This window comes from Micropterus dolomieu, linkage group LG15 (genome assembly GCF_021292245.1).
Source record: "Micropterus dolomieu isolate WLL.071019.BEF.003 ecotype Adirondacks linkage group LG15, ASM2129224v1, whole genome shotgun sequence".
Taxonomy (NCBI): Eukaryota; Metazoa; Chordata; class Actinopteri; order Centrarchiformes; family Centrarchidae; genus Micropterus; species Micropterus dolomieu.
This window is the reverse complement of record NC_060164.1, coordinates 938025-957251: the sequence shown is the minus strand read 5'-3', so window position 1 is coordinate 957251 and position 19227 is coordinate 938025. Positions and strand designations below refer to the sequence as shown.

General features: G+C 40.7%; 1 protein-coding gene across 3 annotated transcripts in view; it reads right to left on the bottom strand.

Annotated features, from left to right (window-relative positions):
- piezo1 (piezo-type mechanosensitive ion channel component 1) overlaps positions 1-19227 on the bottom strand; it is an 89642-nt gene that overhangs the window by 44130 nt on the left and 26285 nt on the right. For all 3 annotated transcript variants that reach the window (XM_046070482.1, XM_046070483.1, XM_046070484.1), the window contains exons 3-6: positions 10584-10749; positions 9981-10122; positions 6275-6512; positions 5170-5383 (exon numbers count right to left, since the gene is read on the bottom strand). In XM_046070482.1, coding sequence (XP_045926438.1) covers positions 5170-5383; positions 6275-6512; positions 9981-10122; positions 10584-10749 — 760 coding nt within the window. The remainder of the gene's footprint in view (positions 1-5169; positions 5384-6274; positions 6513-9980; positions 10123-10583; positions 10750-19227) is intronic.

Sequence of the window (19227 nt, the reverse complement as noted above, 5' to 3'; positions counted from 1 at the left end):
TATTGAAAGACCAGTCACCATCTTTTTCATCCAGTAATCAGAGTTCACGATGTTCTCACACAAGAACAAGGACCTACTGTAACATGTCCAGATGCCCAAATAGAATTCTATACAGGGCCAAGTTACTGGCAAAAACATCGGAGATAAGTACTTCTCATAATAATAATGGCTGTGCTGCTGCATATGTGGCCTCTGTGCACCTCAAAACCATAAATTTCTTTAATTTCACAATTATCATCCCACAGTTTTATTTTAAGAGGAAACCACAAAGCCCAAAGGCTATGTCTGTATGGGCCTGTGGTCAACACTGTAACAAGATCTGTGAAAGGTCAGTGATATGTGACAGGACAAATTAGCAGCAATATATTGCAATCTAAAAATGGATTTGGAGTAAAGAGACACTCATGAGATACTATGAAGCTCAAATACAGTATGTGCAGGTCAACTGAGAAATAGTTCAAGTTCAAGGTTCTCTGGAGGACTATAGCAAATGATGTGACAAATGAAACATTGGACCTTGATTGTTGGAATACATTCAAGTGAACGCAATAAAATATTACAATATAAGGAAAATATCACGATAATCTAACCCACGAATATCTAACACTGACATGAACCTAGCTTTACCTTGAACATGGTCTCAGTCGAGGGTGACAATTAAAATATTCTTCTCTTCTCTTTGCCAGTTTGTCTTTATCTGTATGTCACACTATGAAAAGGGCTGGAACCTTTTCCCCTTGCTTCCCAGTTTTGAGTGGAATTTGACTGTTTTCTTTGACCTCGCCTGTCTTTTGGATTCTGGATTTGTCAAATTTGCTTGCCATATTGGACTGGATTTGACCTTCCTCATACTTGTAAGCCTTTTGTTCATTTACTGTTTGTGCACTAAATCGTCAAACTCCTCCAGCTCTGGCTCTGAGTCCCATCTATTGGATTCCTGTTACCCTGCTTGCACAAACTGTGAAATAAATGATGCCCAAATAATGCTGCTCCACCTTAGCACTTTGCAGGTTATTTTATGCTTCATCAATCAAATTATTAATGGTGACCACTGATTTCTTTTAACCCAGGGTGAAAGTAACAAATTACATATACTTTTGTTACTATAACACTGTCACTTTTGGGTACTTGCACAAAATTGTTATTTTACTTTTACTAAAGTATTTCTATTATTATACAAGTATTGCACTAGATACATTTTCTTTGTATCCACTGCAGAGTTCAAAAGTCACATGAAAAAGTCATCATAAACTGTGCGAGAATGGAGCAGAAGAGTTGCCAACTTAGACACAAGAATTAGCTGCTGGTGAGTCTGCAGCTGCAGGAGGGCAGAATACCATGTGCAGAGAGGCGACACTCTCAGCTGACACTCACTATTAAAAGATACATGATCTGAATGTATATGTTCACAGGCCGAGCGTCAGGGGGTACGAGTGGTGCAGTCGTACCTGGGCCGGTGTTATTATATTACATTCATTAAACTGATAGTTTTATCCAAACTTCAACCGGGTGGCTACAACCCAAACATTACAAGAATCATACAACTACGTCAAGGGATCATCTTTGCAGTACAGGAAGAGACTTATGGTCAAGAGTTTGCCTGTCTTAGGAAAGAGGAGAGGCTGCCTAATAACAGTTAGCTTAGAGCTCTAGATCCTTTAATTAAGGCTGGTGGCCCCCTGAGAGTCAGGAGCCCCATTGCAGAATCAGAACGTCAGCAAGAGGAGAAAAAATCCCTTAATATCTCTCCTGAGCTACACTTCTGGTGAGGCATTATCATGTCACACTGGCATGCTAATACACTTTATTTTGTGTTCTTTAATTGAATACTTTTATCAAACAACATGATCATCATCATTTAACCCCCTTTTTTATGTTTACTCACAGTACATTGTCTAATACTCAAAAACCCGAGAAAGACTACAAACTCAAGTTTGATTAGTTTAGTTGTCTAGACCGATTACTGTCATGATGACTATGTAAGGAGTTATCCTAAGTATAGAAATAAAAACAGACAGACACACCCACAGTGTGCTGACGGCTGGGTATCCTCCTTAGGTAAAGGTCAGACTTGGCTGATGGATGATGAGTGATACTCTGAGTGATACTGACACAGAGTCCTGCCAAGAACCCTGGTGATTAAAGACGAGAGAGAAACACAGAGGGAGAGAGATCACACGTCACAGTGGAATGTTCAGAATGCACTGCTGCTCATCCTTCTACAGTTTAGCTAGGGTAAGGTGAGCCTGTAGGTTACAGCTGCTAACTAGTCATTCCACACATATCAGTCCAGAAATCCCTCACTTCTCACATTGCTCTGCCCCAACTCAGACATTCTTCTTCCTATTTTGTTTCTCTGTCGCTAAACTCGCTCCTGCTACTGTTTCTTTACAGTCCATTTCCACTGAGATTCCACACATTACGAGCACACGGCGCCTGAAAATAGAAGGTTTCCTGAGAGGAAGGAACATGGTCTTTGAACCCTCTGGCTAAGGAATATCATCTGTTATTCAATAAACTGTGAAGACAGCAGGCAACATGGTGGGAGTAAAAACGACACACTTTTCGTTACGTTAACGTGTCTCCCTCACTAGCGTCCTCCCAGCGAGGACGTGAGAGAGGAGGAGATGCGAGGTCGGAGGAGCCGAAAGCTGCTTTTGGTTCCATAGCGTCAGTGGCACAACTACTTATGATGAGCTGCACAGCTGTTTCTCCGGTCAAACCTACTGGTACGAATGTCCACATAACCCTTATTTGAGAACATTTTCAAAACCTTACAGCATCTGACAGACACACATATACACATGGCTTGACACTAACTTTTTTGCTCACCAGCCACTGTGGCTACTGGTTTTCCAAAGTTTCTAGCCACTCATTTGTTACCAGTATGGGCGGAAATATGTGTTACTAGAAGCTGAATCTGAATTAATTGTTTAACTTGAAAATCTGCATCGAATAACTGAATCTGAAGATCATCTTTTGGAATGGAACTTGGAAGTGAATTCCAATAAACATGAAACTGAACATAATATTATGAAACTGTATTCAATTGCTGTGGAGCTGTATTCGATCCTCACTGAAAATTCAACTCTGTATATACTTTCATATTCAGTTCTTGCAATTCAATTTCAGGTGATTGAGACACACATCTGGTTGTTGAGGAAGAGCAGTTGAGTGCAGATTCACAGAGCTCCTTTTGGGCCAATCAGCACATGTGTATTTTAACAACAAAAAAAAAATGCTGCTTTTTGTGATGCCAGAACACTTAGCAATTATATTATACATTCTATATTAACAATATATCTGAAGCGGTGGATTTATCACACACAAGAGGGATTGGATTAGGATAGGATTGGAAGATGGTGAAGGGGGAAGGTGAGGAAGCACAAGTAAGCGTAATGAAAAAAGCACCCATGGAGGTGACTACGCTTCTCCAGTATGTAGACCTGGCCTAGAATGGAGATGAATATATACTTTCTGAATTTAAGATTATACTTTGTGTGGCATGGAAAAAATGATATAAAACCTTTCTAACAGATAGGACGACTCTGTCATCTGCCATGTCTTTAGAGGGACTTTAGATGGTAAGGCAGTGAAGACCCTATGGGATTGCCCCAGTTGGGGTGTCATCTTCTAAGTTCCCAATACCTCTGTATTGGGAACCGTACGTGTAACTTTGAGGTACCTGTATTTGGCTTGTCTAGGTATTTCATCAGGGACCTCAATGCCAGCTGCCCCTGCTTGTTCTTTGGCTTTTGAAAGCAGCCTGAATTTCTTTCCTCAATGCTTTCACCCTTTCCATGATCCCTTCCACAATGGTGTATTACAATGACAGATCGAGGTCTTCTCTCTGGTGTGAAGAAGAAGCAGTGGAAGTCTCAGAGAAGATAGGTGTGGCGATCTTCATGCAGAGAATCAATTCAAAATCTATGCTACGCAAGAGCATCTGAGCGTCACTAGCGTCTAGCATCTAGCGTCTAGCATCTAGCGACTAGCATCTAGCGACTAGCATCTAGCGTCTAGCATCTAGCGACTAGCGAGTCTGGAGTCCCCCATGAAGCTGGTGGGTAAACTCAGCACTCTGGGTTTAAATTCAACACTCTGCAACAGGATATTGGACTTCCTCACAAACAGACCCCAGATAGTTCGGATTGGTGGACACACCTCCTCCTCTCTAGTGCTCAACACCAGAGCCCCCCAGGGCTGTGTGCTCAGCCCCCTCCTGTTCACACTGTACACCCCGACTCCATCCCCCGACATGGAGAGAACTCTGTTTGCAGGCAAAGCCACCATCATCGGCCAGATTTCAAACAACGATGAGACTTCGTATCGGGAGGAAATTGATAATCTTGGAGTGTGGTGCTCAGAGAACAACCTACTGCACAACGTGAGCAAAACTAAGGAGCTGATCTTTGGAGGAGGATGGAAGGAGATAAAGACACAAACTCCTGTCTAAGTCAGTGGTGCTGAGGTGGAGCAGGTGAACATTTTCAGGTTCCTGGGAATCAGCATCACAGAGAACCTGACATGGTCGTCTCACATCTCCACGCTGGTGAAGAAAGCTCAGAAACTACTATATTTCTTTTGGAAGCTTAAGAAGGCCAAATTCCCTCGCCAAGTTCTTGTCAGCGTTTACAGAGGAGCAACAGAAAGCATCCTGACTGGGAACATCACTAACATGGGATGTGCACGGCCCAGGACCAGAGGGCTCTGCAGGGGGGGATTCAAACTGCTCAGAAGATCATTGATACCCATCTCCTGAGCATCAGTGATATCGGTGAGGTGAGGTGTCTGCAGAGCCCAAAGGATACTAAATTTACTAAAAAGCCTCTATTTCATCCTCAGTAATGCTCCATTGAATATAGTTTATTTCTGTTTGCCATTTTTATAATTGCTTTTCTTTAATGTATATTGTCTGCTACGTAGCAAAATGAAGTTACAAACTCAATTTCACTCTACATCCCTTTGGACTGTGAAAAATAAATCTACCTTGTACCTTGTAACATATTGTTTTATGCTGATTAATGACAATTGTGCATTGATTTAATAAAGTTGTTGTTCTTGTAACTAATTAACCCTGTGTATTACCTGTCTTCTTAACTTGTAATAGAGTTATACATTTTATAAACATTTCCTGGTTTCATATACCTTTTGCATCTATCGTCTTACCTGGCCCACAGACTGTGTGGGGGAAACAGGGCCTGGGCCAGCAGACTCTGGTACAAGTACAGACAAACCATGTGACCAGAAGTGAAGAAGCCCACCATCACACACAGTGCATTGAAACCCAGGGAACTCATGGGAAGGTGGCATGCCCACCATGTGCATACGCCGATGAAGAGCAGGAAGTAGATGGCCGAGAAGGCAGAGGGCAGTGTGATGCCTGGGAGAGAAAAGGAAGAGAGGTCAGAGACAAACATGATGCACACAGACCGACACTCATTCATACAACTGGATTTTTAAATGCCTTCTGTCAAATGAGTGGAAACCTTGGAATTTACTGTTTGAATATAATAGACCATTATTTGTAACCCACAGAAGACAATCCACAAATGTGTACCCATGTAAACATGTATTTTTACATTTGTAGGGAGCGATTTGTACATGTGAAATGGGTTGTGCACATTTGTGGATCATTTCCTGTCCATTTGTGGGTCTCGTTATATTTGTGACTTCCCTTTATTTATTTGTAAAATTTTGTCCAAGGGATACTGTGAAAATCTGTGGGCAAAAAAAATAAACTGTATATATGTTCTGTGAGTGTAGCGTGAAAGAGGGCTACAACTTTCATTTCATTTTGCAGCCCTGCTATGCTACTTAAAATCAAACACACATCTTCTTCACTATAAGTGTATGGACAGCAATGTTGTTGGAGCAGAAATTTGAATGTGAGCACCCAGTGTGAACTAAATACCTCTATCTGGACTGTGCTCACACTTTACAAACTGGGTGGAAACCTGAGTAGGTAGTGTTGTTCAAGTTCAAGACCTTTATTTGTCCCTGAGGGGCAATTAGTTTTGCTGCAGTAGCAAAGAAGTCGACACACAGTACATAACAACAAAGACGACAACATCGATTAAAAATACAGGGTCAGACCAATGGGTTTTATCTGCTGAATCCCAATGATTTTGCTGCTAACTTTATTTACCATTGCTAATGTGTTTTTCCGTTTTAAACTAAGAGAAGCATACCAGCAAATACATGAAAAAGTAAAGACGGACTCAATAAAAGATTTATAAAACAATGTCATCAGGGATCTGTCCACTGATCCTACCAGCCAACGCCAGCAGGCTGACGGCCAAGATTCTCCCCAGGTCCCGCAGAACTTTCCGGGCTGTGGCCTTCAGACGCTCAGCCAGCTGCTTGGCTCTGGTTGCTGTGGAAACCTCCTCGTCAGGTTCACCAGTTAATGACCTCTCTTCTTCATCTTCATCTCCTGATACCTCTTCCTCCTCTTCCTCTTCCTCCTCCTCCTCATCATCTGTGGTTTTGTCTGTTGGATCACCTTCTAGCTAAGGTGGGAGAGGGACAAAAAGAAAGTTACAGTTACTAAAGTACTGTATAATATCACACATTATATTACAACTGTGTACGTTTTCCTCAGTTACAGACAGTGCAGATGCAGTGACTGCATATTCCATGTAGGTCAGGATGTATTCATGAAACACCTTTTAGCCAATCCTAACTGCTGGACCTAGAAAAAACTCTCAATATTGAGACTGACTATTAATGGAAATCAGGTCAGTGATTATGACATTCAATGACATCAACTGAAACAAAGTATGAATAAAAGGTGTGTCTGTCAGTATTTATTTTCCAAAGTTAAAAACTACTAAAATATATATTACAGAGAACAACAATAACCATGGATGCTTGATCCAAGGTGAATGGAAGGTCATTTGAGGTGAGACGGAGGACAAAGGCAGCTCCCTTGTGGAACCACACAGCAAACATTTGCAGAATCTGAAAAGCAGCCATTGTAATAAACTCTTTGAGTACGGTTGGATAAATAACTTTTGCTCCAAGAGAGTGCAGAGAAACCATAACCAAAACCAAACTCAAAAGCTGATCCAAAATCTAGCCATACAGCCCCTAACTGACTTTGATCAAGGTCTTTAAGGCAGGGATCAGTCATTTGGACAGTAAAGTAAAATCTGATCAGAAACATTTTTCTCCATGTATCAGTCATCTCTTATCCTGCACAAAGTAACAATATTTACCTCTCTATAAAAAAAGACAGACACTAAGAGAGTTTCGCTTACACCAGCATTTGGTAACAGTTTTTTACTCAGCGATACAGCTCTTTAAATGTGTCACTGCTATGTAAACATGTAGAAATGTGGATGTGGATAGTAATGTGACGACAAGCAGTATCTTTTAAACAACACATCTCACTTATTCTCAAAAAGACTGGATGCAAGAACACATCTATAACATATATGTATACCGAACAAAATTATAAATGCAACACTTTTGTTTTTGACCCCATTCACCGCGAGCTGAACTCAAAGATCTAAGACTTTCTCTATGTACACAAAAGGCCTATTTCTCTCAAATATTGTTCAAAAATCTGTGTTAGTGAGCACTTCTCCTTTGCCGAGATAATCCATCCACCTCACAGGTGTGGCATATCAAGATGCTGATCAGACAGCATGGGGATTGCACTGAGGTTGGCCACAATAAAAGGCCACTTGAAAATGTGCAGTTTCATGCAGTCTGGGGGGGCGGAAACTACTCAGTATCTGGTGAGACCACCATTTGCCTCATGCAGTGCAACACATCTTCTTCTCATAGAGTTGATCAGGTTGTTGATTGTGGCCTGTGGAATGTTGGTCCACTCCTCTTCAATGGTGGTGCGAAGTTCCAGTCAGGTCGAGACCGCGATGAGGACGACGAGCATGCAGATGAGCTTCCCTGAGAGGGTTCCTGACAGTTTGTGCAGAAATTCTTTGGTTGTGCAAACCGATTGTTGCAGCAGCTGTCTGGGTGGCTGGTCTCAGACGATCTTGGAGGTGAAGATGCTGGATGTGGAGGTCCTGGGCTGGTGTGGTTACACGTGGTCTGCGGTTGTGAGGCCGGTTGGATGTACTGCCAAATTCTCTGAAACGCCTTTGGAGACGGCTTATGATAGAGAAATGAACATTAAATTCACAGGCAACAGCTCTGGTGGACATTCCTGCAGTCAGCATGCCAATTGCACGCTCCCTCAAAACATCTGTGGCGTTGTGCTGTGTGATGAAACTGCACATTTTCGAGTGGCCTTTTATTGTGGCCAGCCTAAGGCACACCAGTGCAATACCCATTCTGTCTGATATGCCACACCTGTGAGGTGGATGGATTATCTCGGCAAAGGAGAAGTGCTCACTAACACAGATTTTGACAGATTTGAGAGAAAGAAATAGGCCTTTTGTGTACATAGAGAAAGTATTAGATATTGGAGTTTGTGTTAATTTTGTTTAGTGTATATATAGTGTGTGTATATATATATATATATATATATATATAAATATATATATACATATATTCTTGGGAGTTACAAAATATTTATCAGGATCTTTTCCATGGCTTTCTGAAGCATGTGTCCAAATAACATGGAAAAGGAAAGGCAAAGTAGTGATAAAAGGCAAATGTTCTCAGACACGTGGTTTTACTCACACCCTCCTAGTAATGTTATACATTGTGATATGCAGTATGACAAAATTATATTTGGATATGTTTTTTCCCCTTGGAATGAATGTATGAATTGATCATTTATTTATGTACTGTAGTGTGTGGTGGGTTCTGTAAACATACAAGTAACGCTGTGTTTACATTGGTCACCTGCAGAGGAATCCATCAACCGCTGTGTCTGCTTCCCTCGACTGAGCAACACTACTGACAGAGCTGTCCCCAAATACAGGCGCAAGATTTTATGCAGTAATAGGCTTTTCTTACTGTTTATATAAATCAGAATTTTTGGTTTCACCTCTGTGGGATTCTTCTTTATTGCATACGGAAATGTTAAGTCTAAATATAAGTGTATGGAAAGTTTTACAGGATCCCTGCTGCTATCACACTGCTTATACTGCAGTACATGTCTAGTTTATGTTAGGGCAAACGCCCAGGGGTTTAATGGTACACTTAGACACAGATTGTACTGCTTTTCTTATTGCATGTTGCCACATTTCAACGTTACACATTGCAGGTCTGGGCCCTGTTTCAGAAAGCAGGTTTAGTGAAGTCTCTGAGTTTGTTATACCTGAGATTAGGGAATCTCGGTTACCATGGTAACTGTTGCGGCAGCCGATGAAAAAGACGAATTAAGTATTGGTTTTGGAAACTTCCTATAGTTTCATTATGCTATAATTCAGCTTTCGTACAAAACAAGGTATGTCAAATTTTAAACAGGACAAATAACTATTAAGTCACTGAGGCTAATTTAATCCAGATCTGCATTAACATTACGTAGACACACACAGAGTTTAACATACAGCAGTAGACAGCACAACAGGATACAAACACATTGTACAACATTGCTATTAACAAGGCCTGAGGCGCGGCTTAGCATAAAAAAGTGAAAAGAAACTTGAAACTTGCTTTTAGGGCTGAGGGAAAATAAAGGCGTGCCCAAGAAGAAATTATGAAAGATGCAAAAACACAGCTACCTACTGCTGAGCCATTTATCAAACCATTTCAATAATTCCCAGGCATAAGCCTACCAGTTTTGGCAGCAAATAATCTAATATACAACGAAAAGATTAGACAATTGCCTTATCAGTTCTATTATTTACTCATCAACATGGAGCTCGTCATAAGGCAGAACAATAAAGACAGTGTTAGTATCATTTAGGTCTGAGCAGAACTCTTGTTTAATGACTTACTATGGCAACTAAACCAGTTACTGCGAGTGCAAATCTGATCATGAACCTGATAATCCACAGCATTTATCAAACACAGTGTGTCTCACACACACACACACACACACACACACACAGACTCACCGATGTAATGTTGGCAGCAGCCACCATCTCTCTGTTCCTGACCAATCTGCTGCAGAGGATGACTGTTACCAAGGCAACAATACACACACCCAGGTCAGGACACAGAAGGCGTAACACACTCCAAGGATCATCCAGGGGAAGCCTGCAAGACACACACATGCATATGTGGAAAGAAAATTTCCCAGACACCTGCATGTAGATGTAAATGAAATCTTCTTCACAGATTTTGCCTCAGGTTTTATTACCTTGCACAATCCCTGTTTTTCCAAGTGCTTTCATTCAACATTGATATGCACTGTATATGCTGAGATTGTCGACTGTTTATAAACCACATTTGTATTTTGTATTATATCTGCATTGCTGCTGTTTAGTTAATGTTCTGTACCCTATATTGTGTGTTATGTTTATTCTGTGTATACAACTGATAATGTGCTCGTCTTATATTACTTGTAATGTATGAACATCAAATTTGCACCATAGCAAACTATTATCTGGATAGACAAACTCTCCTATTTTGATCAACACCCTTTCCCCCGATCAGTCATCCAACCATCAGTGACAGTGACATGGTTAACTGCACTTAATCAAACACTAGATACATACCTGGACAGTCCTATATGTCTGGTTATGGTGTCCCATTGTGAACAGTTATCACCTATGGCGATGTTGAGAGGAGGGTAGGTGTATAGCACTGTCTGGAAGCAGATATGAGCCAGCACAAACAGCAGACTGGTACAGAATACCGCTTTGATAAACCGACCTGTGTGTCCTGAAAGACAAAGAGGCGAGAGAGAGAGAGGATGGAGATCAGACCTAAGGAAACAGAGTTCAGTACAGTCACATAAATACAGGGCTAAATACACTAAATGAGAGTATTTTAAAGTAACATTCTGGCATGTTGATAAAACCCTTGTGTTAACCACTTTACCTAGAGTCTGGCTTGGCACAAAGACCAGTAGAAATTGGACACTACTACCGTAGCACCATCAAAAGTGAAACTTAAACAGCAACTTTAACCAACAAGGATAAACCAACAATGAATGTATTCTAATAACCAGCACTGTTTGTGTATCCCAAGCCTGATATATCTCCTTCCGCTATGAAATAAAGATCCACTGTTGTCCAGAAACTATTACAACTTTAGTTTATTTTGACCTAATCCCATATACACCGTCCTGCTGCCCCAAATACTCCCTTGAGCACCACATCTGGATTAATTTGCCAGTGAAAATAGTCCCCATCAAATGCCGTTTCCTCCCTTTAGTGACATTTGTTCAAACTAAAGTGAGCAGCTGTTTTAGATAATTACTGAGTCTTTCTTTTTAATGAAACTTTATATTTGTGAGGTGTTTTTAAAGATGTACGTCTTCAGACATATCAGACTAACACATTGTTGGTTTGGGTCTGTACATGGGATTTGTAGATAATAAGAAAAATATAGAATAACACCAGACCTATCTTTTAATGTCTAAGGGAGCAATGCAAAAGTACATAGCCTTCACCAGTCAACCATGTTACACTGTCCTCCAAAGTAAAAACAGGATCTATTGCTTCAGAAAATGGCCCAAAATGACAGATGCTTTCATTCAAGAGAAAAAGCCATATAAGTTCTGACTCTTGCCCGCCGGGAGCAAAGGAAGAAGTCCGGTTATCACAGAGCGTTATGTATAGTCGGCAGAGGGAGGAGGTTGGGGTGGATGGATGGCTCAACAACTTCAGTTCCCGTTTCCAACCGCCAGTCGAGGTTGGTTTCTTTTAACCATGACCAACAATCATTCCCTAACCTCAACCATGTGGTTATTTTTCTAACCATGACAACGAAGGCCCCCAAATACGTAACTACAGAATTAACCTTGAAAAGTGATGATCAAGGACATCTTGACCCGATGGTGGTTCTGGACAAAAAGGCAGGGTGGTAAGCATGAACGGCGTATTAAGTGTTGCTCCCAGCAGAGTTTCAGGAGCGGGACAACACATCAATTACGTCACTCCCGGCTTTCCATAAATACACACACAACGCACTTCCTCTTCTTCACTCTCGCATTCCGCACCCCTCCCGCCCACCCCTTTCTCTGTCCCGTCTCCTCATCTCCTTCTTCTACATAGGGTTATATGGGGGTCCATCGTGCCCGGCGCTATGGCGGATTTCCCTATCGTAGCTTCCCCACAACGCTTTCGAATGTCTATTCCGTTTGTTTATCAATAAAACGTTTTTTTGTGAGACATAGAGAGAGCATGCAGAAAAGGCAGCTGACAGAATTACATACTTATAATGTTTTTTTTAATGTAAAAAACAATCTCGTTTTGTTTTGTGTACATATGCTTAATTAGTATGTGTGGATTTGGTCAGATTAGATCAGGGATGGAGGTGCTATGCAGAACTGCAATGTGCAGTGCTGGCTACGCTACAATACAAAGTTATGACTGATTGACCTCCTTTTATTAATCGGCAGGCTATTAGTAGAAAGCGGTTGTAGCCTAGTCCGATTTGAGAAGTGTTGTGCCAGAGTGCAGTGCTGTTACACACAGCCATCCGCTATGTTTACCTTCATTAAATTACATGCAGACGACACACACAGCCCAGGCCTTTTGTCTGTTATTTAGTATACATCTTGGTTATTTCTCATAGCCGAAGTTGTGTGTCAATCACTCAACTTCAACTTTGTATCAGTTAAGAATGATCATAATTATCAAATTTGAATATGATCAAGAGGAATTACCACTACATTATATTATATTTTTGTCCTGCCCTAACTGAACCCAAATACTCATGTGGGGATGAGTATCCACTATAAATGTTTCAGAAATTTCCGTTTTTAAGGTACTTTATTATGAGCCAAGGTGTTGGTCAAAGTGAAACTTTGGCCTGATGGTGGAAATGCTATTCCACAGCAAACGTCATGGCATTCTGGCCAGTAGTTGTGGTGATGCGTTTCTGTGAAGAGTACTGGACTGACTGCCAAACCTCGCCATCTGTAGCAGTCAGAGGAAATTGAATACATTTTAAAACATTATAAGCACAGCAGGTGTCAGTCCTGAGCTTGGCCACACTGCTGCCGAATCTCTACAGTCCTCAGCTGCAGTATGTCAGATCTGCATTCCTATTTATTTAAGGAGTCAGCCATTAATGAGTGAACTGGGAATGTAAAATGTCACGTCAAGCGGTCTCTTTCTCTCTTAGTGTCTCTAACTTCCGCCCCTTACAGCAGTGTTAGATTTAATAGGGCGAGGTGTGTATGAGTAGTATGATCCACAATAAAGTGGTGATGAAACCTATGACAGGCTGTCAGTAGATCCACAGCGAAGAGGCTTTCAGCAGCCTAATAAATTAGCGAGGTCAAACCAGTCAATCCTGGGGTGTGGATATAAACACAGTGAGCGTTAACAGTTCACATCTACTCCAAACTGTCAAAAACTTTCTGAACACACACATACATAGCGCAGGGAGAACACATACACAGACATATTTGCCATATTTTTTGTTGTTTATGTTCAATTGATCTCATTCACACCTGTCCAAAACCTTGTGGTCTTTGAAGTTAACCATGATGTATGTAAACCATCCATCCATTATCTCTATCTGCTGATCTTCTGCAGGGTTGCAGGGTGCTGAAGCTTGGACCCTGGACAAGTCACCAGTCTATCACAGGGCTGATACTTACAGACAAACATTTACATTCATATTCACACTTATGGGCAATTTAGAGTCTCTAATTTATCAGACCTACATGGGAGGGAACTGGACTTTGACATCCACCACATGGAGAACATGTAAACAACATTTGACATTTAGACATACAGTACATGTTTTCAGAAAATTCAACCTTTATAATACTGTATGTGACATATAGAATTCTACTGACTATTTAACATAGTCCAAAGAAAGGTATAAAAACAGACAGCAAACATTTTATAGGGACTATGTGTAGTTTTTCAATGTAATCACCTATTAATAAATCAAATTCTTACTGACTTTTTGTCAATGTGCTGTAGCACTCGCCTGTTTTCACTGTTGCTTGGAACAGCCACTATTCTGCTTTTCATGTTAAGGCATCGGATCAGGATGTAGCTGCGTGCACAATACCAAGCCTCTCTCCGACTACAGCAACAACACCACAACTAACGACATGCAGTCCACTAACACCATCTAACAAGCTGCTCCTAGCACACCACAGACTCAGACTTAAACTCCACGTAAAGATACAAAAAAAGCCTGTCAGGTCAAACAAGAATCAGATGATGTCGAGTGAAAACAGTGAACATCAGAAATGCTGGACGGAGAGTCATGTTAGCTTAATGGCTAACGCTGAGCAGCTGTAAACGTTATCTGGTGCAACGTTTCCACATTACTTCACCAGCTTACTATCTGGTGTACCACCGGTAATATGTCAAAGTGTTGATTTAGCCTGCAAGAAAGGATGCCCTCACGCCATACATCAATTTTCTCACGCATTGGAAAAACTAATGTAACGTTATCCTATAATTAATTGCGTCAACTCTGCGCGATTACACTCCAGGAATGACAGGAATCAAGCGAAACCGCTATCGCACAGTGAGTGGCAGACAGTTTGTCGTCGCGTAATGTAGCTGGTAGAGTTCTGCAATATAAAAATGTATAATCTAAAGCACAGCTTTGCTCTGTTGGTAATGCGAGCTGCACAAAGCTGCTGAAGTTACCATGTGTATTTGTGGTGAAGTGTTTTCAGTTAGTTTCGTTTTGCACAGGTCTCCTACATACAGTCCCAAACGGGCTCTGTGTCTGTCTGTCTGGGATTCTATCATATCAGCAGAGCAAGTAATGAACAGCAGATTATAGGGCGGGGACATTTAGAAAAATATTATGAATTGTGATTAAATGATGACATTATTCTCATAAAAATCTTTCTGGAGATGTCAGATTACACAGATATGTGCAATAGATGCAAACATTTTTTAAGATTCAGTAGATTCAAGAGTTTCTAACTGAATTAAAATGAATTCATTTATCCTTGCGGTGAAAAGTTGCCATTGAAATACAGAATGCTTGAAAGCCTACTGAATGATATTCTGGTATATTTTATATTTTAAATTGTCACCTGCTACCTGAGTTTTGTGTTTCCATTGACATAGCCTAGATAAATACATTTCCACCACAAATTGATGCAGAAAAATTCACCCCCAGACCCCCTACTAAATAGGTCGCTCCTACGTTGCTAAAGGAAGACCTACGCTCTTGCTCATTATAAACTATAATATTCCATACACTCTCCAGAATTAAAAGAAATACAGTCTCTGGTTTGACACATAGATTCTGGGGGGAAGACTCAAAATTAAGGCCATCATGTTTGGAGCTTGGCAAGTATCCTGATCACATTGATCTGACCATGATTAATGACTTGGCTTTTCATCTACGCATACATGTGGCTGCGCCATGCACATTAATGAGTGACGACCCCGACCCCTGCGTTGGGATATGACACAGAGGGCCTAAAATGAACCGACCTCCAATACAGAATCTCACTCCAAACTAAACTGAAAAGTTGGCAGCTTAGCTAACATGGCCCACATAATATACAATACCGCAACAAAGCGGCGACAACATTCAATACAGTAATGTTACATACTGCGGTCTAACTGTTCTAAAGTGGGACAACAATCTCATTATAATATTCATATGAAAATCGGACAGGCGAGCTAATAGCGATGTATCACCTTGGCTAAAAGCAATAAATGTAACGTTATCATGTAACCAGCATGGATTAGTTCAACCTCAAGCTGATTGAAGTATTACTGTGACGTTGCAGTAGGAGTTTACCTGAGTTTCCAGCACATTGTGTGAACCTGTGTCCCTGTCTGTCTATAGCCGCTGTCACATTGCCTTTTTTTCCGGGAGCCAATAGCTACGCTGTAAGAGCCGGGAACGTAACAGAGCATGAACATGTCTGTGTGAAAAGCCACAGCTGGCATACCAGTGTTTCTGCGTTTATTGCTAGATATCTGTATGAATATGGTTGTGTTTCAGCTTATTCTCGCTCATGAGTTCAAGCCCATGGTTCAAGCAGGAGCACGAACACCCGCCTGGTTGCAATCTTAAAATCGCACTGCTAGTGGATTCTGAAAACTACATATTGCCCCTTTAAGTATTCTAACAATGTAAATGATTAATGGGTCTTAGCAAACAAATACCTTCTAAATCTAGCAGACACAGAGCAGAATGGGCACCCTCCCTCCTTCTGACACCTCTGCAATGTGATCTTGTATTCAAAGCGGGTGAGCCATGACACTTGAGTAGTTTTATTCCAGCTTGGCCTTGAATCTCGTTTGGACTTGTTAACACATGCAACACAAACAACTTTCATCTTTTATTTATGCCCTGGCAAGGTGCATCTCAACACTGTCTTTTCATGTCTCAAACTATCATTTGTCTCAGTGACAGCACAAAGAACAAACTAGATTACAGTATGGAGGTATGATACCACATGGGGGGGGGGGGGGGAATCAATATTTGACATTGATCTTATCTTAATGTTGCATACTTCAGCAAAACATCAGATAAGAAAGTAGACTTAAACCAGTCTGCATACCCGCTGATAAACAAGACTCAGATTCAATTGCTATGCTAACATGTTCACAATAACAATGCTAACACGCTGATGTTAAGTATCATTTTTGGCACTAGATGAAACGCCAGAGGATCAATGTTGTTATTACATTCATTCCAGTAAAGCTAATTTGAATTAAATTGAATTGATTACACTTCATCTTGAGGAGGACATGTATGTGCCTACAAAATTTCATCAACAACTGTGAACATTAGCGGTGAGCTTTCATTTTCAGGTGCTATTAGTGTAATGCAAGCTTCCAAATGCACCCAAAGTACCTGTGTGACACATTATGGCTTTTCAAAACTCAGAATCAGGAAGGAGCCATGCATGACTTAAGTGCAATGAAGTAGAATGGAAATCTGGCACAGAGTTAGATTTCAGCACTGAGCAAAGATTATTCTTTAGGAAAGACAAAATGAGATTCAGGGCTCTACAAAAATATAAAGTCTATATAAGTATTAGGAAGGTGACCATTCGTTGATAAGACACCTTTTCCAACTGTTGGTAAAAAAACATTTTGATGAATCGTCAAGACATCACTGCAGAGACCCATAAAAGGCCAGACTTTCAGAACAATATGAACAGAAGTTGCGAAGATATGATGGAGAGACATCACCAAATGCAGACTAAAAACTTCAATCCCTTTCTAAAAGGACAAGTAAGTATAGAAGTCTGGTACATGATGCCAGTTGTTGAGTAATATCCAGCTCTGACTTACACTGTTTCTGAATTCTCGTCAGAGATCAACAGTGCTGCTTCCTATTAGTCACACTCACTCACAGCTCTCTGGTGTGTGTGACCATATGAGCTTGTGTGTGTATGTGTGTGTGTGTTTGTGCACATGTCAGGGTCTTGGCAGGCTAATGGGTTATCCCTTAGAGGTACTCCCCCTTAAAAAATTATAACGTCATGATCGAGTCTAATCGCCAAAGACTCTTCACATTTCTAAACTTTCACTGATCACCATGTCGATGCATTTATTTTGTCACTCTTAAATGAAGTCTCTCCTGAATGAAATGCAGATTATAAAAAGTATAAAAGTAAAGCAGAAGAGGCAGTGTGAATACACAGAAAGGAAAGAAGTGAACTTCAACAAACAGCAAACACACACAACCACCTGGAGAAGAACTCCAGGTGGTACAAACTATTGTTAAGTTACATTTCTACAGAAACACTGAGAGGCAAATAAGAAAATAAAATTCTGGTGATCCGTCTGATACCAGGATAACTTTATTTTCATCTGTGAAAACAGGTGGAAAAAGGTTTTTTCAGGTGAAAATGTTTTTGGTCAGGATCATTTTGTGTTTGTTGTTGTAATATCCATTTCGGCCAGAAGACGTTGTAGTGCACAACTACCTCGTGTTCTAAACAGGAGGAAAAGCATTCATGTTTTCTTCCAGATGAGTTTTCCTCCAGGCATTCTAAACACAAGGCACGTATTGTGTGTTAGCAAGTTATGTAACATTACTGTCATATCTTTATTTTGGCACACAATATACTGTATGTACCTTGTGTTTTCACAGTTTTTTCACGTTTCTCATGTTTCACAGATTAAAAAAAAAATTGAGGAACAATTATCCTGGAAAACCTTTTTGGTTACCTGTTCTTAATTCATAAACACAGGAGAGAAAACAACAGATCACCAGAATGTTTTTCTAACTTGCCTCTCAGGGCTTCCGTACAATTTACAACTCTTTTCTTTACAACTGTTTTCTCCCTCAAACCCAATCACCACCAAACCTCTGTGTATTTACACTCCATTTTGCACATGTTAACATACTATTGTCAAAACTGTTAAATTTACTTTCATAAACATAACTAAAAATAATTTGCATAAACTCCTAATTTAGACACTGAGCGCCTCATTTCATTCCTTGATGACTTCAATGAAAGACTTCTGCCAGATAGGAAAAAGCGGGCAGGTGAGGTTTTCGAACAGTATGGGACAATATTTTACCATCTCTTCCAGTGTTTACTGCCGATCCCAGCATGGTGTTATTTTCCTTACACTAACTCTCCACTCTTCACCCCCAAAGAGGAATAATTTTCTTCATTCAATTCAATTCAATTTTATTTATATAGCGCCAAATCACAACAACAGTTATCTCACAGCGCTTTTCATAAAAGAGCAGGTCTAGACCCTACTCTGTGATGATATTTACAGAAGCCCAACAGTTCCCACCAAGAGCAAGCACTAGGCGACAGAGGCAAGGAAAAACTTCCTTTTACACATTCATGGAGGTGTAAAGTTTATCACCACCAGCCACATAATCAGATGTCCCTCTCGGACACAATAAATGCTGGTTGTCTGCATATCTGCAGAAAATTGCCAGAAATGGATCAAACAGGCAAAGATCCTTTTCCCAGGTGTATTGCAAGAGAGGACATATGGTTGTTGTGGATGAGAATGTTTGGCCAAATGCAGAAGACAGGTTCGACTAGCAATGCTGTTTTTCTACCTGTAGCTCTCCTATACATTCATGTATAGCACAGGGTGAGGCTGCTAGCTCTGATCCAAACCATCCACCATTTCTGGCTTCTTTTTGATTTGTTAGTCCTCTTCCATGGCCTATTGTCCGCTAGGTAACGGGTTACAGTCTCATACCGCATGAGACCAGACAGGTTTTGTGTTGCCCCGTCATGTCAAGTCCAACCAACCAGCT